This window comes from Xyrauchen texanus, chromosome 24 (assembly GCF_025860055.1).
Source record: "Xyrauchen texanus isolate HMW12.3.18 chromosome 24, RBS_HiC_50CHRs, whole genome shotgun sequence".
Lineage (NCBI taxonomy): Eukaryota > Metazoa > Chordata > Actinopteri > Cypriniformes > Catostomidae > Xyrauchen > Xyrauchen texanus.
In genome coordinates, this window is record NC_068299.1 from 35,056,515 (window position 1) to 35,083,966 (window position 27,452).

General features: G+C 37.2%; 1 protein-coding gene across 1 annotated transcript; it reads right to left on the reverse strand.

Annotated features, from left to right (window-relative positions):
* Positions 1–139: 139 nt before the first annotated feature.
* Positions 140–27,452, reverse strand: LOC127617628 (actin-related protein 2-B-like). The gene is made up of 9 exons (XM_052089617.1): positions 27,273–27,452; positions 20,225–20,335; positions 16,109–16,324; positions 14,755–14,827; positions 14,497–14,633; positions 12,888–13,037; positions 10,805–10,950; positions 5,325–5,457; positions 140–3,773 (listed from the first exon to the last, which is right to left on the reverse strand). Exons 1-9 carry the CDS (start codon positions 27,318–27,320, stop codon positions 3,603–3,605), a joined length of 1,185 nt encoding a protein of 394 aa, XP_051945577.1. The 5' UTR covers positions 27,321–27,452; the 3' UTR covers positions 140–3,602.

A 27,452-nucleotide genomic window follows, 5' to 3' on the forward strand; every position in this document is an offset into this window, starting at 1 on the left:
AATGTATTTTTTTATTACACTGTCCATAAACAATCAATTATATCAGTAATAAACAATACAATCTGATTTACCTGTCTCTAACCTGTGAATCCTAAGAGCATCCCTTATTCATGTATCGAAATAAAAGCAACAGTTCAACTGCAAAATCATATTATTTTATTGTATGCCATACAAAGCACTGCAAAAGAATTAATAAAAAGTAAAAAAACAACCACAACTATGACATTTGGAAAGCTAAGAGAAGCAAACCACACACACACACACACATATATATATATATACACACACAGCACTGTGCAAAAGGCACATAAGATGTTTCACAAAAGCATTTGGTTATTTATATCTTCAGCTTTAATGTGTCAATAGGAAATATACATTTTGGACTTCCAATATTCCTTTTGCAAATAGAATAGAATGAGTCCTACAACAGATATCATGGCACCCAAAGAGCCCAGATCTCAACATCATTGAATCAGTCTGGGATTACATGAAGAGACAGAAGCAGTTGAGACAGCTGAAATAGATAGAAGAACTGTGGAATGTTCTCCAAGAAGCTTGGAACATCCAATCTGCCAACAACCAAGAAAAACTGTCTCCAGGTGTACCTATAAGAATTGGTGCTGTTCTGAAGGCAAAGGTGGTCACACTGAATATTGATTTTTATTTTTTATGTTTACTGGACTTTGTTAATTGATCAATGAAAACTATTTATGTCATTATTTCTGAAGACATCCTCACTAGGCAACACTTTTCCCCAGTGCCTAAAAATTTTGCACAGTACTGTATATATATATATATACTGTATATATCATACAAATTCAGATCTCATTTGCAAATACTGAAACCAGTATGCTGAAGTTTACCATTTTCAACATGCAATCTAACAGAAGACTGGCCAGCTTGTTGAATACCTTACCAAAAAATCTCAGTCTCTCAGTCCAATCTATCAAAACACTAAAAAACTATTTGTAGGAGTCCCTCTTGGACATGAAAATAGGCCTGAAAAGACAAAGAAAAAATACAAGGTTTTCTCCTCTGAAGCTGTAGGGCTAAAGCTCAATGACCACATTGGAATCAAAATAACCGTAATAACTTTTGGTTGCTCAGTAAAGTTTGTAGATGTTGTTTCTGCCCTTAGATGTCACACAGACAATAAAAGCATTTAGAACCTCTGTCACCGGACTGACAGAGTACACAGTCATGAATTGGACTGCATTTATTACAGCTTATAGCCTAGTCTTTGCAGTAATACAGAAGTGATATTATGGTGTCTCAGAAACATATGCATAGACAAACTGTACTTGAAATTCATAAAACCTTTCAAGCAAATGTCTAGGTCAGATATTATCCCAAAATCAAAAATAAATAAAAATGTGTAATACAAGTTAAGCTAAGTTGACAGCATTATGTTGATCGTCACAAAAGTTCTATTGATTCATCCCTTGTTTATTTAAAAACGCAAAAATCACAGTAAAGCGCTTGCAATGGCAGTGAATGGGACCAATCCGTAAATATTAATACTCACTGTTTCAAAAGTATAGCCACATAAAAATGATCTGTTTCTCTAAGATTTTGTATGATTTTTAATGCAACAAAATCAGGAATTTAACGTGCATTACATCATCATGGCAACAACATTTTAACATTGGAAATAAATACATAAGTTTAGAAAGCTATTTTATTTTAAGATCATGTGAATAAGAATATTGTTCATGTCTTGTGGTTATTCTTTTGTGTTTTAATGTTTATAGATTGGCTGCCATTCACTTCCATTGTAAATGCCTTATTGTAACATCTTTTTTTATATTTACAAATGAGGGATGATGCCACAAATGCTGTCCACTGAGCTTAACTTGTATTGAACCAGGAACATTCCTTTAAGCACATTCCCTCCCCAACCCTCATTCCCATAATGCAAAAAATATACATTAAAAAAATCTATTTACGGTGAAAAATACTCATTGAATTGTGGGGGGAAAAACATTATCTAACTTCTAAATATACAAAGAATCTAGGTAACCTATCCAGAAACACTGTGATAAAGAGAATGGGTTCTTTTTCACAAAGCAAAAACATAAATGGTCCTAAAATAAGCTTTATTTTCTTAATGCAAAATATGATACAATTTTTTTCTTGTTTATTTTGGGGTGAAAATAAGACCTGTACGTATCGGTTTTGTGAGATTCGTCCCTGTAGCCTTTGGTTACATATTGCTTAAAGGAATTGTTCACCCAAAAATGAAAATTCTTTCATCACTTACTCACTATCATGCCATCCCAGATGTGTCTGACAAATGAAGATGTTTTTTGTCTTCTCTCAGCTCTTTTGGTCCATACAATGCAAGTGAATGGGTGCCAAATTTTTGAAGCTACAAAAATCACATAATGCAGCATAAAAGTAATCCAGAAGACTCCATTGGTTTACTCCATGTCTTCAGAAGTGATATGATAGGTGTGGGTGAGAAACAAATAACTTTCAAGCATACGCCCACTACTGGGCAGGGAGAAGAATTTCAATCAAAACAGGAATTGAATATTGATCGGTTTCCCACCCACACATCTAATATCACTTCTGAAGATATGGATTAAAACACTGGAGATCTATGAATTACTTTTATGCCTTTCTGTGCGTTTTGGAGCATCAAAAGTTTGGCACCCATTCACTTGCATTGTGATGGACCTACTGAGCTGAGATATTCTTCTAAAAATCTTAATTTGTGTTCTGCAGAAGAAAGTAAGTCATTCACATCTGGGATGGCATAAAGGTGAGTAAATGATGATAGAACTTTCATTTTTGGGTGAACTATCCCTTTAAGGTTATCAATATTTATTTTAAAAGGAATATTCCGGGTTCAATACAATTTAAGCACAAATAAAAAACATTTGTTACATGTTGATTTCCACAAAAAAATTGGACTTAAATAAAATAAAAACTACAAGCAAACATTGTGTATACAGTAGGGCACATACAATGGAAGTGAGTGGTTGTAGCTAATATTATCTAATATTCCAACTTTGTTGTAATGACAACAAAAACTTAATCCCAATATTGGATATAACGTTACACATATATACGGTTTTTAAGTGATTTTGTTTCACATGAACATCATTTGAACATGTATAATGTTCATATCGTGTGGCTATACATATAAAACAGTAAGTATTTTATCCATTTATGGACTAGCCCCATTCACTTCCATTGTTAAGTGCCTCATTGTAACCTTATATATATATAAACGAGGGACTAGTTGAAAATATTTTGTGGTATTCAAAATGATGCCACAAATGCTGTTGATTAAACTTGTATCGAACCCAGAATATTCCTTTAAATGCTACACAAACACAAACGCTGTTAGAAACCGCAATGACATCAGACGACAATTCTGTGCAACTTGTACATCAATGCAGTGACAGAGGACAAAATAACTGAAATAGATAATACAAGGCCTCCCCAAAACACTTCACAATCCAAACCCATTTCTCCACATCTGTGACGACAGGAGTCACTGGCAAAAGAGGCTGAAAACAAGAGATGGGTAATGTAAAATAGATCAACTGACAGATGCTAGAGCCATTGTGGTGTTATGGGAACTGCATCCGTGTTTATCTGACAGTGACTCCGAGCTTCTCCAAAACACGAACGCCTTTTTCCTGATACTCTTCCCGCGTGAGCCAGAAGTTGTCTTTGTCTTTCATGATGTCAGCCAGCACAGCCCCACCCAGGAACACCATGTGCTTGCGCCGGGGAGGATCCTCGATCCGGATCTTGAATTTCTATGGAGGTATTAAATAGATAGAGTGATCAGAATTTCAGGGAAGTGGAACAGCATGGACACTGACCCACATACCAGAAAACATTTTGAATGGATCTCTTTAATATATATCAAAAGCACACTGTCCGGTTGTGAATGGAGCGGCAAACCCAAATGGGAGAATAATGAGGTGTGCAATGTATGTGAACTCTTCTGAAGCTGACCTGTGTTCATCTGAACAGCCTATAAACAGGTGGCTGAAAGGGATCTCATGGAGGCTTTCACAAAGTCAATGGGTTTTAATTCACTTTAAACACAGTTTTGGGACAAGCAGACAGACATGCCGCTCGACCGTATCGGCCATGCCATCTGTAATTGATGATCTATATATAGTGGACTGACATGCAGGCGGCTCTAAGGCTCCCCAAAATACTTTTCCAGGCCAATGGCCAGCTTCAAATTTAGATGGGAGTCCAACAGGGCAGTCCGTGTGTAAATCGGACTTCTGTACTGCTCAACTGCTTTATCAGTGTGTGCACAGGAGCAGGTGATACAGCCCCACTTGCTGGTGCAGGGAGGCACTGCTACACATCTGACACTTTGAAAAGTGGTCATACCATGGGGAATCAATTTCCTTGATCTTGTGAGATTAAGAACTCAAAATCTCCTCTGTAAAAATATAATTTGTACTATTATAATCTCTGATTGGTGGATCTCAAGGATTATGGGTAGTGTAGTTCTTCTCCAGGAATTCTGCTATTAAACATGATTTTTTTTTTTTTTTTTAAAGGACGTTGAAATAATGCAGACTCATGGCTTTACCAGAAGCATGTACCATTGATTAACAACCTAGTATTAGCCTAGCTTATGGTAGCTCTATTTTAAAGTTATGGCTAAAAATCTCCCCTATGGAGAAAATAAATGGGATTTTTACTTCCGGAACAGGACTGTTGCGCTTAATTGAAATTAAAGTACACAAATGGCTTGTTCTGTACTTCAGCGACATTCTGAGGCCAGTCAGAAATATGCCTCGTCCAGTCACGCGAGGTTATATAGATTAAGATAGATACTATTATTCGCAAACACCAAAATGGTTAACAATAAAAGAATAATCTAGGAAAATTTGCCAAATCTTTTGCTGTTTTAGCACCTGTCGCTCTAAGAAAAAAAAAAAAAAACATTTTTTGTCCTTTTTTTTTTTTTAAACAAGGTTCCTGATCCTTTCAGTCTGATATTAACAGTTTGTATGGCACATGGCAGTTTGGACTGTTTTGTGAACCTGTCACTGTGTAAAGCAGGCTGTATGGTTGTTATTGAAGAATGCGGCAGTGTAAATAGTCATGAAAAGCTCAATTCTGACAATTTTCTGTACAAATAATGAACGTTATTAGTGGAATATAAAAATGATTAATATGACCCATTTAAAAGCTGCTTGACACACCGAGATGACAGCTGTTTATGTGAGAGGTAAATACATTAGTTACTGTACATACACAGAAGTAAAAGGGCTATTTTTGACTGCTTGTGTTTGTTGGTTGGCACACTTAGACGTGTATTGAGTGGGTAAACTTACTGAGAGCTTGTCGACATCACCCTTCAGTACCCGCTCTAGATACAACTGTTTAAGTTCCCTCTCTAGTCGAGAGGGCAGTCCAGGATACATGGTTGATCCCCCCGACAGAACAATGTGTTTATAGAACTCAGCCCTGAGGGAGAAAGAGAGGAGGAGATGATAACATACAGCGAGGTTCATTCATGTTGGAGGGGTGAAGGGTGAATTTCTTGTAATGACAAGATTACAGAACACAGTGATCTCCTTGCATACTCATTTTATTGCAAGGCTTGCATATTTTAGGATCACATAATGTAACTAACCATGACTTAAAAGGTTTAATTCACAGAAGATGAATGTTGTCATCACTTATTCACCTTCATGTTGTTCCAAACCTACAGTATCTCACAAAAGTGAGTACACCCCTCACATTTTTGTAAATATTTGATTATATCTTTTCATGTGACAACACTGAAGAAATGACACTTTGCTACAATTTAAAGTAGTGAGTGCACAGCTTGTATAACAGTGTAAATTTGCGGTCCCCTCAAAATAACTCAACACACAGCCATTAATGTCTAAACCGCTGGCAACAAAAGTGAGTACACCCCTAAGTGAAAATGCCCAAATTGGGCCCAATTAGCCATTTTCCCTCCCCGGTGTCATGTGACTCGTTAATGTTACAAGGGCTCAGGTGTGAATGGGGAGCAGGTGTGTTAAATTTGGTGTCATCGCTCTCACACTCCCTCATACTGGTCACTGGAAGTTCAACATGGCACCTCATGGCAAAGAACTCTCTGAGGATCTGAAAAAAATAATTGATGCTCTACATAAAGATGGCCAAGACCATACAGTGGTTTAACAGGACACGTCCCACTCAGAACAGGCCTCGCCATGGTCGACCAAAGAAGTTGAGTGCACGTGCTCAGCGTCATATCCAGAGGTTGTCTTTGGGAAATAGATGTATGAGTGCTGCCAGCATTGCTGCAGAGGTTGAAGGGGTGGGGGGTCAGCCTGTCAGTGCTCAGACCATACGCCACACACTGCATCAAATTGGTGACCACTGCCTTGCTAAAGAAGCTGAGGGTGAAGTTGATGGACTGGGCAAGCATGTCTCCAGACCTAAACACTATTGAGCATCTGTGGGGCATCCTCAAATGGAAGGTGGAGGAGCACAAGGTCTCTAACATCCACCAGCTCTGTGATGTCGTCATGGAGGAGTGGAAGAGGACTCCAGTGGCAACCTGTGAATCTCTGGTGAACCCCATGCCCAAGAGGGTTAAAGCAGTGCTGGAAAATAATGGTGGCCACCAAAATATTAACACTTTATACCCAATTCGGACATTGTCCACTTAGGGGTGTACTTCCTTTTGTTGCCAGCGGTTTAGACATTAATGGCTGTGTGTCGAGTTATTTTGAGGGGACCGCAAATTTACACTGTTATACAAGCTGTACACTCACCACTTAACACTGAAGAAATGACACTTTGCTACAATGTAGTCACATGAAAAGATATAATCAAATATTTACAAAAATGTGATGGGTGTACTCACTTTTGAGAGATACTGTATATGCTATAACTTTTTCTCAGTGGAAAACAAAAAACAGATGTTTTTAGAATGTCCAAGCTTCTGTTTTCCATAAAAGCAATGTGAATGTTGTATTTGTCAAGTTCCAAAAAGGACAAAAAAGCACCATAAAAATACCATAAAAGTGGTCAATGCGACAAACGTGCTGTATTTCAAAGCCAAAAGACAACGAGGAACACACTGAAATTGTTTTTTAAAGGGGTCATGACATGGGTTTTTTTATTGTATTATTATGTTCCCTTAGGTGCAATTATAGTATTAATATATTTTTTTTTAAGAAAAACTTTTAAAATCTAGTGATTTATGACCTTTTCCCACCCTGTTTCTCATCCTCTGATTCAAACAGTCTGTTTTGGGGGCGTTTTCCATTTAAGACTTCAGTGTTAACGCCCACTGTTATGATTGGCTAACGTCAGTGCCTATGTATCAATTATTGACGCCCCCAGCAAGAACAATATGCAAGTAAACTAAGTAAAAACACTGTGATTATTCATAATGAATGAAATTGCGCTTTAAAAAGTAGTTTAAAGTTTAAAATAGATTACTTACAGTTTGCGTCGTCGTTGTTCCCAGAATAGTCGGCACGGACTTATCTTTGAGCAACAGTTTTCTGGCAAAGCCAGCATCATATTGAGATTTGTTCTCAAAACAGTCATCCTTAAAATGTACAGAACAAACGCTTAAGTTAACACTGCCGTGACTGGAACGTCCGCAAAAAATAAACTGCATCCATTTTTCCCTGACGTCTGGATCTTTCGGCAGCTTATTCAGAGGTTTTGTTTGACCACAGCCAGGAACAGCACATCTGTGTGGCATCGTAATTTTCCTGTGTACAAGTAGTCTCTGTCAGAGCTCGCTGTCCATCGACTGAACACTTGTGAGGCGACGGCGATACTGAAATGAGCGTAGTTGTCTTGCGCTTAAATCGTAGTTATCTTGTGCTGGAGGCGGTCATATGCAAACGCTGTTACGTCACTTCTAACCGACACGTCACTTCTAACCATGAATCCAGAACGAGCTGTATTTTGAGCTTGATTAAATAAATGATTCGTTTAGAATGGGGAGGACGTCTTAAAATATTAAACTTGCAGGACGTTTTAATGATACAAAGACCTCTTATATACCAAATGATCAAGGCAAATTTGGTTTCTCATGTCATGACCCCTTTAAGTTTTTATTCACTGATAATATCCCCCCTGCAATAAACTGTTATGGCCTATATACAGTGCATCCAGAAAGTATTCAGAGCACTTAACTTTTTCCACATTTTGTTATGTTACAGCCTTATTCCTATTTAAATTGATTAAATTCATTATTTTACTCAAAATTCTACAAACAATACCCCACAATGACAATGTGAAATAAGTTAGTTTGAAATCTTTGCAAATTTATAAAAAAATAAAAATATCACATGTACATAAGTATTCACAGCCTTTGCTCAATATTTTGTTGAAGCACCTTTGGCACCAATTACAGCACCATGTCTTTTTGTGTATGATGCTACAAGCTTGGCACAACTATTTTTGGGCAGTTTCTCCCATTCTTCTTTGCAGGACCTCTCAAGCTCCATCAGGTTGGATGGGGAGCTTCGGCGCATCGCCATTTTCAGATCTCTCCAGAGATGTTCAATCGGGTTCAAGTCTGGGCTCGGGTCGTCCAGTTTGGCCGGGCGGCCAGCTCTTGGAAGAGTCCTGGTGGTTCCAAACTTCTTCCACTTATGTGCTCATTGGGACCTTCAATGCTGCAGAAATGTTTCTGTACCCTTCTCCAGATCTGTGCCTCGATACAATCCTGTCTCGGAGGTCTACAGACAATTCCTTAGACTTCATGGCTTGGTTTGTGCTCTGACATGCACAGTTAACTGTGGGACATTATATAGACAGGTGTGTGCCTTTCCAAATCATGTCCAATCAACTGAATATACCACAGGTGGACTCCAATCAAGTTGTAGAAACATCTCAAGGATGATCAGTGGAAACAGGATGCACCTGAGCTCAACTGAGTGTCATGGCAAAGGCTGTGCATACTTATGTTATTTTTGTTGTTTTTAATAAATTTGCAAAGATTTCAAACAAACTTCTTTCACATTGTCATTATGGGGTATTGTTTGTAGAATTTTGAGGAAAATAATGAATTTAATCAATTTTGAAATAAGGTTGTAACATAATAAAATGTGGAATAAGTGAAGCGCTGTGAATACTTTCCGGATGCACTGTACCTGTCTGCAGCTTGCTGAACGGCCACACTATCACGCACACACATGGTTCCGCTTTTGAAACTGGTCAGATGACAGTAGTTGCACATTTACAGGCAATGCAAAGAGATACAGCAGCCTGCCTTTTATGCCTGGTTCACAAAACTCAATTCTCCGTGCATTAAATCTGCTCCCGTGTTTATAATGCCCGGGACACGCATCACGTGTGACGAAACATTCACTGCTCCACACAATTAGTTTCTCTGCTAGGATGTGCAGTCGTGTGGAGTGTGTCTCCTGAAAATGTATGCCAATAAGCCACAGGAAAAACATTAGTGAAGTTTCACCCATTGTACAAAGGTGCCTGGATTTGTTCCAGACAGGCAGCAGGTGCCATTACCCCACCCTATTCCTAAACAAATTAGCCAGAAGGGCTGAACACCCTGCCAGTAACAACTCGAGATACCTTTCTCCAATCTCGCGATGGATACTCCATTAACTGATTATAATTTTTTTTTTACATGTTAAACAAAAACTATTAAAAGCGCAGAATTTAACGCATTAAATTTCCCACCACTAATACATACACCGATCAGCCACATCATTAAAATCAACTGCCTAATATTGTGTAGATCCCCTCGTGCCGCCAAAACGGCGCCAACTCGCATATCAGAATAGCATTCAGAGACTACATTCTTCTCACCACAATTGTGCAGAGCGCCTATCTCAGTTACCGTAGACTTTGTAATTTCAAACAAGTCTTTGTTGACATCAACAAGGCATTTCCATCCACAGAACTGCCGCTCACTGGATGTTTTTTTGTTTTTGGCACCATTCTGAGTAAATTCTAGAGACTGTTGTGTGTGAAATACTCAAACCAGCTCATCTGGCACCAACAATCATCCATGTGATTATCTAATCAGCCAGTTGTGTGGCAGAAGTACAGTGCATAAAATCATGCAGTCACATCACGGGTAACGAGCTTCAGTTAATGTTCACATCAACCATCAGAATGGGGGAAAATGTGATCTCAGTGATTTGTAGTGTGGCATGAATCTTGGTGACAAAGAACCCGATGGTCACTCTGGTTGAGATCCAGAGATCATGTGTGGAGATGGGAGAACTTGCAGAAGGACAACCATCACTGCAACACTCAACTGATCTGGGCTTTATGGCAGAGTGGCCTGATGGTAGCCTCTCCTTAGTGCAATCCTCAATTGAGCATCTATGGGATGTGCTGGACCAACAAGTCTGATCCATGGAGGCCCATCCTCACTACTAAAAGGACTTAAAGGATCTGCTGCTAATGTCTTGGTGCCAGATACCACAGGACACTTTGAGCTGTTTTGGTGGCAAAAGGGGGACCTACACAATATTAGGCAGGTGGTATTAATGTTGTGGCAGATGGATGGTTGGATGGACGGACAGATAGATCTGCATCTATTGGCAAAGACTGTTGCCAATAACAGATAGTTCCAAAAAGCAACTATCAGCACAGAAGGAGTAAAACCAATATATCGTCTACGTGTCAGAAAGATGTGAGTGTGAGTAAATGATGACAACATTTTTGGGTGAACTATCCCTTAAAGTAAGCAGAACTTAGTAAAACATAGCATATACTTGTGAATATAGGAGAAAGGATACTATGACATGGAACTTTTGGTGGCAAACCTAACAGCAACTCAAGACAGTACAGTAGGAGTGCCATTTGATCTCACCTTGTGTCGATGTCTGCTGCTTGAATGGTGTTGAAGAGAAGTTCAGCCACTCCGACCCCTTCCACATTAATGAGGTGAGGCTGGAACAGAGCCTCAGGGGCTTCGAACCGCTCACCTCCTACTTTAATAACCCGGCCATCAGGCAGCTAAACACAAGAATATATAGATATTTAAGTCTTTTAATCAATCATAATGCCAAGTCATAAATGTAAGGAGTTGTATTGAATGTTTAAATGGGGTTGGGTAATATATCTAACATTAACAATATATTGGTGGTGATTTTGCTGGCAACATAAATTAAGCAACATGGTGAATACTGAAAAAGATTTTAATGAAGGTTTTTTTGGCCATAACTATCCTAAAGACTGTGTCATTAGAATAGTTTTGCGATCCCTCTTTGTCTTGCAACTTGTGAGTGTGACAGATTTATGACTGATATTTTAATAGTGTTGAATAAAGTTATATTTTAATTATAACTTCAGAAGCAAAAATAGTGTTAAATCTGGTAAGTTTGATTAATTTCAGTGAATAAGTTCAAAATGTTTGTTTCACTTTCACTTGGATCATTACTCAAAAATATCTGTCTCTTTGCATGCCATTTTTCATATTTTATGTTTTAATAAAAAAAATGTATTGTTATATTGGTGTATATGGAAAATAAAATGAATTATTAAATATCATTCTTTCTTGAGTTTATTTAGTAAAACATGGTGTGGAAAACATGCCTTGATTATTTTTAACTAGATTTATATTACATTTTACGCCTTGCATTAATTGGCAACAATGGCTATTTGGTCACAACGACAGTTCCTCTGAATATCTAATTAGAAGTAATTATACTTCTAATTATTATTATTACTATATTATAGTAATTATAATATTACTCTAGTATTATTATATATCGTATTATACATATTCAATTTGTATAAATATATAAATTATACAAATATTTTATTATATTTGTATATTATACCAAATTATATTTTTATAATTTTTATATATATTATATATATAGTATTATTTAATTATATCTTAAGTAGTTTGAGAGACATTTTGATTTTCGTTTGTGAAATATGAATAATATATATATATATATATATATATCAAATTCCTTTTCATTTTAGGTGTATTTTGAATATTGTCAAAAGGCTGAAAAATATTCAAATAATTGCCCAACTCAAGTTCAAATGTATGTACATCAAAGTGATTTTTGATTTGCAACGTTACACTGCCTCCAATGGAAACTGGAAAAAACAAGATTATAAAACCTTGTCGCCCACACCTTGTCAAAATTAGGCTGGTCAATTATCACATGCAACAAGGTTTCAAATCGGCCTCGATTATTCAATTGGACTGAGCAAAGTCTCAGGTCTGAAGGGTAACCCACAGTTGAAAAAAACATTATGACTAATGAGAAAATGGCGACAGGGTGCGTGGGAGTATATAAAAGGCTCATTGAGAAGTGTCCAGAAGTCGGATATGCAGCGCTTCTCAGCTGGGGACGGACTGCGGCCATGCAGGAAATGATGTTACATGCTGGGATAGGCAAATGCGATGCCACACTGCCTTCACTGTTTCAAAACTTGTTCTTTTGAGTCCTTAATTTTTTATCAGAAAGAGGTTTAAAAAAGAAAGTAAAGGGAAAATGTCACCCCCATACTTAAGGAAATTTAAAACTTTATACTGTCTTTAAACAACACAGGCAAAATTTAAACAACTTGCCAGAAACTACCTCCTTCACTTAAACCTCACCGCTGCCCCCTTGAGGCCATCACACATGCAGCAGCCAATCAGAACAGAACATGTCTGGCATCTTACACAGGATGTCCAAGTGTACTGTAGACTGAAGAATTTCCCTGCTGCTAAATCCAATCTGAAGATCACATTACCATGGAAATGCAGAACACTTTTGCATCCTAGTGGGAAATCTGTGAAACCACATCCTAAAAACTCCAGCCAGAAAACCTCTGCCTCACAACATCTGAATTTCAGCAAGAAGTATACCACCAGTATGCAGGCTGTTAACACCTTTTTAAACTGCAACTTTGCATTAAAACGGTTCATGAAATACTATAAAACAGACCGTGTAGGACTCCACCAGTACTGTGGTCTCCAGAGCGAGCTTCTGTTCCTGCTCGATGTTGTAGCCCACGTAGCAGAGCTTCTCCTTCATCATGCGCACAGTCTCGAAATCTGCCGAGTGGTTGAAGGCGTAACCTCGCAGCAAGAGCAGCTGTGTGATGGCAACAAAAAGAGATCTCATTTGGCTGGCATTAAGTCATAAATTACAGGGCGAGACTGAATAACACAAACGGTGGTTGCTTTAACACGATAATAGGTTAAAAAGGGTAAAGTGGGACTAATCTTTTTTTAAGCACTAAGCTCCAATCTTTTTATGTAAAGTCAGCCAATCAGAACACAGCTTCAATCAAGAAAGAACTTTCTAGTTTTGTTATGCAATATGTATTAGACATCAAATTTGATAGGTGGTTGATAGGTTTGAAACTGAGACTAATGTTTTCAGGACCACATTCTAGTTGCACACAAGGTCATGTGAACAACTTGTAAGCAACTACATTCCTTCCTACAAGCAAGTCATCATAACTTCACCATTGCATTGCATGCATCTTATTTATTGGTTTAAAGTGTTGGGATAAAAATTGCAATAAAATGCAGTGCTAAAAAGTGGAGCTGTCGAAATTAACAAACGAACGCATGCGGTTAGTTTAAAATGTTTAACACCATTATTTATTATTTGACATTAGGTTCTGACATATTATTCAGCTCCATGTTCTAAACAAAACAAACCCTGATTGGACTTTGACAAAGCCAAGGTCACATTTAACTTCGCACGGAGAAATTCCCCTGGCAAAATACATTCATTTCAGTGTGAATCTGTGCAATTGTGACTTTAGCGCAATGGACTTTCCATGGAGAATTTCCCCTCGCGGATATCAAGTTTGGTGAACTTAGACCAACAGAAGATGCTTGGTTTGGCGGTGACCTCTGTGTGGGCCGTGCTTTGAACATAGCAACACCAAATATTCACAATGGACAAGAAAATCATTTTAGCTAAAATTGTATTTTTAACTTCACTCTCTCAGAGTAAAAAGTGCTGTATTAAAAACAGCCTGGCAGTTCGCTTTTGCTGGTTTCACATGCGCTCAACATCCGCCAATGCTTTCTTTGCCATGGAATTGTGCAGTGCAAAGGTTAAATGTGACCACGCCTTTGGGCATAATTTAATAATCACAGAAGCACGTCAACTCTGAACTATCACCTAAAAGACAAACACACAATACATGGCACTGATGAGAGACTGCTGTGGCAAGCTTGTTGGAGGTCTCCTGTGGAAGGTCTGTTGACTATCACACTGCACACTAAATGAATGATATACAGTCAAATTTCAGCACTTTTAAAAATCTGAAATTGCAATTAACTCATGCGATTAATCACGATTTACTATGAAAAATCATGCGCTTAATCATGATTAAATATTTTAGTTGACAGACAGCACTAGTAAAAAGATATGTCCCAGAGTTCCCTGATTCATCCTAGCTGTACTTTAAGAGCTAAATGTTTATATAACAAACAAGCTAAATCCAATTAGGATATTTAACATCAACTATACTTTTAACCAAGACACAGGTATGTAAAGTGAGTGATGCGCGCACACACACTATATTCCATACCTTTATGAGATAGCGAGTAATGTCTCTTCCTGCAATGTCCAGTCTCCTCGTCAGATGTGGCAGAGAAAAGCCCTCATACACAGGACAAATGTGGGTGACACCATCGCCCGAATCCACCACTACTCCAGTCAGAAGACCTGAGTCACAAAAGACAAACATCCACTCAAGGATTAGAATGTATGAACACATTAAGTGCAACAGAATGTCTGTTTCATCAATGCTAAGCACAAAGACAAAACAGTGTTTGGAGTAACTCACCTTGAGCATAAAGTGTTAGCACAGCCTGTATGGCAATGTAAACACCTGCAAACTGGTATGTCTCAAACATGACCTAAAAGGACAATGGGACAAATACAGACAAAGACAAATTCACTTTGGAATAAGACAAATTCAATAAGGATGGGACAATATATTGAATTTCGTAGGAATGAAAAACAAAATAAATGATAACCATTTTGAGGCCAAATTTTATATTTTGAAATTTTCGACATTGATTAAATTTGTATTTATTTTTTTACATGCGATCATAAATAAAATGACCCGTCAAACAGCAAAATCTCTCTGTTTGTTTTTTTCTTCTACACCATTTACACAACACAAGGTCCTTGTATCGCCTTGTTTAGGTAAAAAGTGCTTAAAATTGTAAGGAGCATTTCTTCCGTGTAAAGTGTGTCCATCAAAGATGAGATCCAAGCACTCCAATTTCATCAAGTTATGTGTATACACACACACACACACACACACACACACACACACACTTCAGGATATGTTCTGTTCAGTTATTTTGCTTGTCCTGCACCTGAATGCTACCAACTATTTTTTAATGTTTGGGATTATTCTTATAAAGAATGGTATTTCAGAAACTCTTATTATTTGAACTATGAGAATTTATATTGTGTAATAATTTTGTTCAAATATTTTTCTAAAAAATAAACACAATTTTCTGTCATACTTTGTCATTTGTGTTGTTATATCAAATCAAGATTAAAAATAAAAGATAAAAAAGCATAAAAATGCAAATAGCATAAAATATAAGCCAATTTTCTTTTCAAATATAATATTTCAATATGTTCATAACCATTCTCATTATCGTACTATGAAAACAAAAATCTGATTCTTGTAACTCCAATTCCAAAAAAAATTTGAAATATTATTCAAATTGTTAAGTATTTAAACATTATGGAAGCATTTGTTTTACTTCCTTTAATTTATGCATATTTAAATAATCAACCATTATAAAAATCAGATTTGTTTTTTCATTATTTTATTATATGTATTTTATTCTGGTTAAAATTCTGATTAAATAATAAAAAAAAAAAAAAAACATTTATGCCGATACATGCAGGTTTAAAAAAAAAATATGTACATATTTTTTACTGTAGCATTGTATAATAACAACTCTAATATTATACTATTATAATGTAATCTTGTACTGTAATATTTCTGTAATCGAATAGAATTTTTTAAATCCTGGTCTTAAAAGTTTTAAGTTTTCTTTTTTTCCCCTTAAAAATATAATTACTTATTTTGAATTTGGAAATTAGAAATATGACCTGGCCATTATTTTGTGAGGTTTACCTGAATGATATGATTACATGCAAATCTGACACACCTCTATGATCTTCTCGCGGTTCTTGGTGGGGTTCATGGGAGGTTCTGTGAGGAGTATCTTGCAGTTACGAGAGTCGATGTTGAGCTTCTCTGGACCAAAGGTGTAATCCCACAGGTGCTTCATATCGTCCCAGTTCCTGACGATGCCATTCTCCATGGGATAGTTCACCTCCAGCATTGACCGAAGCTCACTTGCCTCATCCCCCACCATCAGATCCTGACAAATCACAAGTCAAAGGTTATAAATGCAATTCTCCACTAATCGCTATTGTGACAAATGCTCAGTTCCATATCCTAGTGAGCTGCCTTCGTAGATATCTCACATCTTTGTATCTCATGTACAAGATCAGCCCCGGGACTTTTCCAATCTAAATTCTGTGTGGAGCTGTGGTATGAGGCGAGGAAGCCTTCATTAAGGGCTCATGGTGAGTGCAAACACAGTAAACACAGCCACTGAGATGAGAGATGGACAAATGGACAGATGCTACACTCCTAAAAGCCAGTTGCTCACTATAACAAGCATGCACAGAAATGCAGATTTCCATGCATGGAACGGTGTTAGTCATTTTCATTCAAATAGCCTTTTCTCTTCACCACCCTTACCACAGACCAAACCTCACACACAAGCTGAGTCACAAGCCACAGGCCAAAAAGACACAAGAAAATGTTGACGGTGGTTGCAAGGGCATTGCTATGTGGTTGTTAATAAATAAGTGGTTGTTTCTTGGTTTAGGTCAAAAGAGCCCACGTCCAAGTCTCTGGCATTCTGGTCTTTAATGACCGATCCGATACTGATTATTTTGTGTTTAACCCATATGCACAAAATCTATTTGGTTTCTTCAATAAAATGGTATACTTTATCGGAGTTGCTCAAGGCAAAATTTGCCATCTGAAAACACAAAATAATTGGACTGGATTTTATGAGTTTAGGCCATGTGAGACAAAAAAATTAAAAATAAAAAGAGTGAAACTTGTTTTGTTCACAGCCAAATTTGACCAACCCTAGGAAATGAATGGGTGAGACTACAACACAGAGCATTTTGGGTTTTTTTTGTCTAATAAAATCAATAAATTATTCACAATGCAGAACACACACAAATAAATGTCACCTCTGCAGCCATCTACTGGTCATTTGTGTCATGACATGATTTTTAAGTCATGTAATTGTTCTTCTTTTACACAAATATTTGACACATTCTCATTTAATGTTTCAACTTATAGAAGTGTAGGTTTTTACTGTAGTAAAATAAACATGAATTTACTTATTTGTATATGTAAATGAATGGTGTAATTTAGAAATGTAAAGAAGGTAGAGAAGTAGCATACACCCCCCCCCCCCCCCCCAAAATGTATAACTTTATAGTTTTGACTTTATTGAAGTAAGTGTTATTACATTTCTTTCATAAAAAAAAATTTGAAAATTGACCGCAAACAATACAAGTGTGAGTCCAAAATGAGAAGTGCACAAGGGTTAAGTGTCCGATAACCGATCGGCCATTTAACCGCCATTTAGGCTCATTAATTAGAAAATAATTTATCACTATCCTCTGATAAACTGCTTTATAAATCTAATATTGCCCACAGTCTAAAAATAATTCATTTGACTAGTTTTAGTTGCAATATACACTTGTTCAAAGCCCCTCACTTAATTCATATTTAAAAAGTATTTATTTATTTATTTTTTTGTGTCCAACCTTATCAGTAAACCCCATTTTGAAGAAGCAATACCTGATTAAGTGGAAAAGTGGGAAAACTGGTTATAAAATATCAGTCAAACCGATTATCAGTCCATCTCTTGTCTCTAGATATGGCTCGGGTGCCTCCTTCAATGTAAGTCTATGGGATTTTTGCACCAGTTTTTCCTATGCCAGGCAAAAAGTAAATCTGACTGCTTAGTGAGTAAACATACTCCCTTCTCCTCTACAAACCACACAATTCATGGTATAGTTCAGAAGTTCCTCTCTGAAGTTTAAATCAAAGTACGCTTGCCTTAGTAAGGCCATTGGATGTTGATCGTATGCATTTTAAAGGAGAGCATTACTGGGTGTACTTTGGCACTGGTACAGGTTGTGTCTGGTAGTGCCATGTGTTTTCAGTAGAGCACTGCTGTCCTTAAAATTCATCTGTCTGACTAACTTCCTGTGTACAGCACCATGAGTAAAATCTTATTTATCTTAACAGGGAAGCAGATGGCTCTCTAGAAAACATTTTAAATTCAACTCGGCATGCAACCATATTTAGAGAAACAATCTCAACTGAGCAGAATCCTTTGTCACGTCAGATCTATTTAGGGTCTCTCATTGCTTTTCTGTTTTGTTCCTCAAACATTATTTTAAAAGGCCAGATGACATTCAACAAACAGAAACAGGATGACTGGCAGCTCCACAAAGTGCACAGATATCAACATTTCCCTCCCTCTTGAGGCTGACTTCTGCTAAATCTATTTCGGACTGGAGAAGGAGGAACTTCAGCTATGATGTCTAGTGTGGCTTTGAATAGTTGCCATGTTCTGTGAAAGACATTTGTAGCTTTAAAACTGCAGACAAAGCGCAGTGTAAAATTTCCATCCACTGTGGTGAATATTAGGATAAAGAAAACAAATTTGAAGCAAGACCAAAAAAGAAGTAAGAAAACCTGAATGTTAAAGAGAAACTCTGATACACCACTGCAATTTAGCTCAAACGTACACAAACTGAACATGAAATTAAACAGTTCAGAACTAGTGCTGGGCAATATATCCAATATTGAAGAAACATTTGCAATGGTTTTGCTGGCAAGGTAAAATTTAGCAATATCGTGAACACCAAAGAGATTTTAATGCACTTATCTGGCTAATACGTTTCTTAAATAGCTCTTTCTTCAAGACTAGTACGCCAGCATCAAAACAGATTTTAGTGTCTCTGATTTACACTGTCTCTGGTCTCAACTATTAAAATTATTAAATAATTATTCCTTGTGTTAATTTAGTGAAAAAAAGTGTAAAAAAGAAACCATGCCTTGATTTTTCTCTATTACTCTGACATCAACTGCTGTGTGGTCAAAAAGATTTTTTGATTGAAAAGAAAAACACCCTTTACAGCCATTCCAGAGCAAATACATAAATATTGAGATATATATTATTGAAGATTGTCAAATGTTGGAATATTATAAAGATAAATAACTTATAGCTATATCGCCCAGCCCTAATTGTAATGGATGAGAAAATCAATCAAATGCATTAAAAGAAATCAAAAGATCGTTATTTGAACATGTTGAGATCTGCACAGTGCAACAAGTGTTAAACAGAGCACACACCGGACTGCACTTACCATTTTTTTGTTATTCTACTTCGTGTGAAGAACAAGAGGGAAAGAGTGCAAGTATGAAAAAGCAGGTCATAGGAGAGAAGAGAAATGCAGCATTTTTAAAAATCAACTCTAACTGCTCAAGTTGAAAATATTAGCTTGGGGGATCTATCCATATATTGTCTTTTGTCATTCATAAAATCCTACAACCTGACACGAGGTCCATGCTGATTATTTGACCAGGCAGATAGAAGAGTGTGAGGTGACCAGGGTTGGGGAGTAATGGAATACTTGTAGTTTAAATAGTTGGTAACAGAACACACAGTTACTTTCGAAAAGTTTTTTGAGTACTGAATAGATTACTTTGCATTTTATTGTCATTTGTTTCATTACATTTTTAGTCTTTTCAGCTGGAAACCATTTATCCATATAAAGGATGCGATCTGAGGACCATTTGAAAAGTACTTTCTTATGATGCGCCACATTCACACGTGCAAACAGAGTCCGCTTTCACACTGTTATGAGCTAAAACGTGGATCTGACCCCAAAATAAGAACTTTATTTAGGCTTTGTCAGAGAAGTGTATTTTGTCTCTGTACTGGCAGATGATTTGCACATTGTTCACTTGATTATTTTCAAAAACAAGTGGAAAAAATCTGCCAGTGATGAAGTAATCAAAAGTATTTAGATTACATTACTGATGAGGAGTAATCTCTAAACGGAATATGTTAAAAAAGGACATTTACAGTATGTATTCTGTTATCTGTAGTCAAATACATTTAAAAGTAACACTCCTGACCCTGGAGATGAACAATAAGCAATCTGGACCTCACCTTGATCTCAATGTTGCCCACTTTAGCCGTGGATCGGATGATGGGCCTGCCCACCAGTGCTGGGAAGATGTGCTCTGGGAAGTTGGATCCGCCATATCCACACTTGACAAACTAAAGGATTAAGAGAGAGAGTAAAAAAAACATGTCAGAGAGAGAAAAACAAAGACTACCATGTTCATCCTCTATTAGCTTAAAAAGTACTGAACAGCCAGTCAATGTCTTATGTGAGTGTTTTTTTTAACCACAATTTCATGATTGATCACTGTTGATCAATCAGCTTGGAAACATCCTATCTGCCAACAACCAAGAAAAAGTGTCCAGGTATAACTAGGAAAATTGGTGTTGTTATGAAGGTAAAAGTTTGAGACTGAGAATGGCCAGACTGGTTCGAGATGATAGAAAGGCTATGGTAACTCAGATAACCCCTTTTACAATTTTAGTGAGCAGAATAACATCTCAGAATGCAAAACATGTCGAACCTTGTGGCAGATGGGCTACAACAGCAGAAGACCACATTGGGCACTTTATAGTGTTCCTAAAGTGTTTGGTGAGTGGATATACAGTGTTGTGAAAAAGTATTTGCCCCCACCCTGATTTCTTCTGTTTTTGTGTATATCTCATACTAAATTGTTTAAAAAATTCTAACATAAAACAAAGGCAATCTGAGTAAACACAAAATACAGTTTTTAAATGATAAATGTTATTTATTGAAGCAAAAAATTTCCAATAGCAACTGGGCCTGTGTAAAAAAGTATTTGCCCCTTAGTTACTAAATCCCCAAATCTATGAAACTGCATTCATAATGGGGTTCAGCTGGACTAGACACACCCAGACTTGATTACTGCCATCCCGGTTAAATCAAATCAACACCTAAATAGAACTTTTTGGCTAAAAGCTCTCACCCAGTACCACCACTTTTTTGTGCTACTTGGTCAAGAGTGGCATGCGTCATGGAGTCCGGACATGAGGTACATGCTTGATAACAAGACCGCTGTGTTTTCAAAAACTTTTTTTAAATGTGGACTCTTGGACCAAAAAACACAGTTCCACTGTTTTCTTTCCATCCAAGATGAGACCGAGACCAGAGAAGTCAGCAGTGCTTCTGGACAGTGTTGATGTACGGCTTCTGATTTGCATAGTAAAGTCTTAACTTGGATCTGTGGATGCAGCGGCGAGTGGTGTTGACTAACAAAGGTTTACTAAAGTTATCCCAAACCCATGTTAATGATATCCGTTACAGATTAATTATGTTTTTTAAGACAGTGACATCTGAGGGATCAGAGATCACGTGCATTCAGAAGTGGTTTTTGTCTTGCACTTTACACAATAAAATTTGATCATATTCCTTGAATCCTTTAACTATATTGTGCACTGTAGAGGGTGAAATGCCCAAAATCCTTCCGATATGTTTTTGGGGTACATTGTTCTCAAAGTGCTGGATTATTTGCTAGTCTCATATGATCCTTGCTCTTAAAGGACTAGGCTGTTTTGGGAGGCTCCTAATATACTACGAAACAATTGCCTTACCCGTTTTAACATCTCCGGTTTCCCACTGCCTTATTTTAACTCCTCCGATTGTTTATTGTTATTAGTCTTAAATTGCCCCGGTCTCAACTTTTTTGGAGCATGTTGCAATCATCTGATTTGAAATTACTGTACATTTAAAAACAAAAAAAAACTATGAAATTCACAAGGTAAAGCATCATATAATGTGTAGTTGAAGTGCTTTCATTACAGCAAAGGGTGAATATTATTTACAAATATAATTTATATTTGTATAATTTACTCCTTTTTGTTTTTAGTAGTATTTTTTTGGAATTGGGGATGTAATACATCATTCATTTGCTATATCGTTCAACTGATAAAGACTTAATTTAAAGCAGAATCTAGCTCTGCAGAAAAGTTTAAAGTTATAAATCCTTACTTTCTTTGGGGGTTTGAATATTTCTGATTGCAAGAGTATATGTGATTAGAATTAAATATTTATTTGGTTGTTTTTGATAAATAACTGACTGTAGAGAACAGAAAAGATATTAAAAGAGACATTATTAAACAAAAATTGGTTTGCTTAAATCTAGTCTTTGGACTCACATCACACAGAAAGTGTAAAAGCTTTTACTCTCAGCACACAGTGAACTTCTTCGCCACTACATCACTCAAACACTGGTGAGTGAAATCTAACAAATTTACCAGCCAGTGGCATATGGAAAGTATTTATGAACGTCTGAAAGTAGGGGATAGTAGACAGAAAGAAAGAGCGATATTGGCATTTTAAGAATTGACATTGGGATGTACAAATGAAGACCACGTGACAGAGGTCCAGCATGTCCGTGAGAGAAACCGTGAATACTGCAAGATCAGATTCAGTGTCTTTCGTGCCCGAAAATGTCACGATATATTTCACGATACATGTATCCAAGTCTCGATACAATATCATGAGAAAAAGTATCGCGATAATTCGATATTTGATTGCATCTACACAGCCATACAAAAAAGCCAAGGAAGGAACTGCAGGACTCTCTCGCATCAATAACGTTCATCATTCATGTCTCCACTATTAGAAAGACACTGGCCAAAAATGGCATCCATGGAAGAGTGGCGAGGCGAAAACCGTTGCTAACCCAATTGAACATTAAGGCTCATCTGAATTTTGCCAAAACACACCTAACAATCCTCAAACATTTTGGGACAATGTTCTGTGGACCGATGAGACGAAAGTTGAACTGTTTGGAAGACAGGGGTCCCGTTATATCTTGCGTAAATCAAACAGAATTCCACAAAAAGCGGTCAAGCATAGTGGTGGTAGTGTGATGGTGTGAGGATGCTTTGCTGCTTCAGGGTGACTTGCAATAATTGAGGGAAACATGAATTCTGCTCTCTACCAGAAAATCCTAAAGGATAACGTCCAGTTATCAGTCTGTGAGTTGAAGCTCAGCGCAACTAGATTATGCAGCAAGACAATGATCCAAAGCATAGGTGTAAGTCCACATCTGAATGGCTCAAAAGAAGCACAATTAAAGTTTTGGAGTGGCCTAGCCAAAGTCCTGACTTGAACCTGATTGAGATGCTGTGGCAGAACCTTAAACGGGCAGTTCCTGCTTGAAAACCCTCCAATGTGGCTGAACTAAAGCAGTTCTGCAAAGAAGAGTGGGCCAAAATTTCACCACAGCATTGTGAAAGACTGATCTCCAGTTATCGGATGCATTTGGTTGTAGTTGTTGCTGCTAAAGGTGGCACAACCAGCTATTAAGTTTAATGGGGCAGTTTGTTTTTCACATGGGTGATATAGGTGTTTGATATCTTTTTTGCCTCAATAAAAAAAATATATATATATTTAAAACCTGTATTTTGTGTTTACTCGGTTGCCTTTGTTTTAGGTTATATCTCATTTGCAGATCTAAAACCATTTACAATTTTAAAAAAATACACAAAAATAGAAGAAATCAGGAAGGGAGAAAATACATTTATACAGCACTGCATTTAAATCAGTTTGAATGAAAGTGAGTGAGTGGAGAAGATGCCTCAGACCGAGCCTTGCTCAGACCACTGCATAAACTCCTTTTGTGTTTAAAAAGCACCGCGGTCCATAGAAACAGCTGCTAATAAGGGATCTACTTATTAATATCTATGCAAAGGAGGCTTTCGCGCTTATGTCATGCGAGAAGCAGTTTCAGCTCCACCTGCAAACCTTTGCTGGCCGGAAGCGGCCATTTTTAGTAAAAACGAAGATTCAAAACATTGATCTATTGACACACACACCAAGAGCTTCACTTCAGAACACATTAATTAATCCACTGGAGTTGTATGGATTACTTTTATGATGGCTATATGTGCTTTTTGGAGCATCAGATATTTGGCACCCATTCACTTACATTGTATGGACCAACAGAACAGAAATATTGTTCTAAAAATCTTAATTTGTGTTCTGAAGAAGTATATGCCCTAGTGAGATATGTCAGAAACAGTTTAAGACATAATTCTTCTTCTATTTTCCTGACAATTTTTTCTATTCAACATAAAATGGTCAATTGTTCACAACAAAATTTGGCTGGCATAATGTCACTCTCTTGTTTCTCAAAGCAATAACACTTCCAAAATAGACTGAAGGCTTTCAGGCTCATTTATTAGTCAACTGATGTGTAGATATGCTCTTTTTGTATTTGGCTGTGGTTTTAAAGAGTGACCTCACTTCCTTTTGGCTCAACTACTGTGTCACTGGCTGTCCTGACTCAACCACTTACTATATACTGAAAATAAATGGCTAAGCCATTCTAAGCTTAATCAAGGAAACATATTTAATATTTCCAGACATTAGTCCCACCCTCCCATTCAATTCCAATTAACTTAAAGGTGCACTCAGTAATTATTTGACTATGAACACTGACACCTAGTGGTGTGGATGCAGCATCATTAAAACAAATTGTTTTAAGTTACCAGTCCTATTGACCGGTTTCATGCGATGTCACTGTAACCACGCCGCCATGTTTGTGACCAATCTTCCATATACCTTCATTGTGCTGTGCTGTGAGATGTGATTGAAACCTTTTTCAGGAGATAAAAGAAGCTCCTACGTTCATACAGACAGGATCATCACATAGATTTTTTAATACTGTGACTAAATCAGACCAGAAAACAAGACAAAACTTTTGTAACTTCTGAATGAGAGATGTTTACAGTGAAATACCGGTGGGCATGTGTACTCACCGGTCACACATTAGACCAGCTGCCGTACAGAGATGAATAATGGATAAAATATCTTGAAATGTCCGTGAAAGTTCAATTTGGCAATATTTGTGCTGTCTTCAGACCTACAAGAACCTTTCCTGGGACTGGGCATGGACCAAATGCTATTTTTGATGTTTTATATCATTTTTTGGGTGCTTTTCCATTCACTGCTATTGTTTCCTCCCGCTGATGGTCACAAATATGGTGGCTGTGAGGAAAAGTGATGTCACTGAAACAGGTAAATTGTAGAAATTCCCTATTCACAGTCAGCCATGATCAATTTAATCCATGAGTGATAAGAGATAAGAGGGCGGTTACCGAGATTAACAAGTAATATTCAGCTGGTCCTGTGATCATAACATGAGCGGACCCTCTCCTTGTAGAATAAAACAGCTTTTAAATGGTTCCTGATATGACTGAAGTCTTCATCCTATGAGAGTAGTCATGATTTTATACATAATGTATGTTTCAAAATTACTAATAATACTCTCTAAGAGTATAACTTTTTTATGCACCTTTAAAGGAATATTTCGGGTTCAATACAAGCTAAACTCAATTGACAGCATTTATGTCATAATGTTGATTACCACAAAATGTATTTTGACTCAAAATTAAGCAATAATCATGGTTACAGTGAGGTAGAGGCCTTCTCAGGTCCTAAGATCTGTACTCAACCCGTACAGACACATTTTTTTTTAAGAAAAACCCAACCAGAGGAAAACCCGGTAAAATTAGACCAGAGTTTGACTCAACGCCAATTTTTTTCGGACCCGAATGTAAAAGACAGCAACGTCTGCACAGTCTACATGCACCAGAATCCAGGAGGGTTTGATAATACACATAGAAGTGCAGATTGACAGAGAACAGAGAAGGGGAATAATAACGTTGTCATAAGATATATTAAATAATTATTCTTAAAAATAATAAATGATTGTTAAACGCCTGAAACGAAAAATGGAAAGTTGGCATATTTGAAAAACTGTCCATTCGGTAAAAGCACATTTATTTAAAATTTCCCAAGACCCAAGGCTACTAATATCCCTCCCAATCTATATCCAAGGCACTCGTCAAAGTTTTAGACCCGCACCCGATTTGGTCTCAGGGTCGGACTTCGGATTTTCAGATCCAAGTGGACCTGTGAAGACCTCAACAGTGAGGCACTTACAATGGAAGTAAATGGAGGAGTTTTTTATGTTAAAATTCTCACTGTTTCAAAAGTATAGCCAGAAAACAAAATAATATATTTATATGTTTATTTTACCAAGATAAAATCACTTATTATCCTTTTCTGTGTAAAGTTATAGCCAATTCATTTAAGTGTCACATTTCAGTTTTTAAACCCTGCAAAAATTGTCCCCCATTCACTTCAATTGTAAGTGCCTCACAGTAACATTTTGTTTTTTAAGAAAAGGAGGAACGAGTCAAAGTTAATGTTTGTGGTAATCAACATTATTCCATGAATGCTGTCGATAGACCTTAATTTGTATTGAACCCGGAATATTCCTTAAATCAATCAACGTGATAATGGGCGAGACACAACCGGTGTTATGTCATCGACACGCCCCCAAATCCCAGAGCATAATATTAGGCATCAATTGTAACATCATGTATAATGACATAATAAAATTCATATGTAGAATAGGTTAAGAAAGTAAAAAAACTCAACTGACACACCCTCAACTAACTCTCATGGCGAGGCAAGGAAGTAATTAACATCATTACTCAGTGATTCAATGGGCAAAACCTCGTTTTGACATCATAACAGTTCGCATTCATGAGTTTATGACAATATAATAGATTAACTGTAACGATATTTACCCAAAAAGGCCATCTAAAATTATATATAATGGTAGTACTGACCAGAGCAAGCTAGCAGGCTAAAATTAACGCTGCTAGCTGCAGGACTGAACCTTGGTACTTTTATACAACAACCAAAGGATAAATGTTTCTTTGTGGAGACTGAATCAGTGCGCCACTATGTTTGTATACATATACAACACGAAATCAAGGTCATGTCCCCAAATAATGCAACATTTAGCAGGAACTGAGTATCTTGTTTCCATGCAGACAACTGAATAAGCAAAAATTGTTATATAAAAAAGGAGAAATAACTATAAGACAAGCAGTTCGCGGCAGAGGAGAACAAGTGAGGACAGAGTGGATGCATTTAATGCAGCTGTCTTACATTCCTGAGAGCTGCGCTAAGCTTTCAGCACTTCCTGTTCGGGATCTGTCTGTCTGTCTGTCTTACACTCCCATTAAACTTAAGCAAAAGCCAAGCGAGAAAAAAAACAAATGCCAGGTGTTAGATTTGCGGACATACCCCTGTTCCGTTATCACAAACCACCACTTTTCGTCCTTGGCTGTCCATTTTTCAAAGCCCCGGAGCCGTCAGTGGCAGCCGAACTTTCTGAATAAAGTGCTTCACCCACTCAGCAGCAGGAGAGTCGGCAGCAGGGTTTCACTTCCTGTTGCAGACAACACTAACACTGAGCCAGAGACT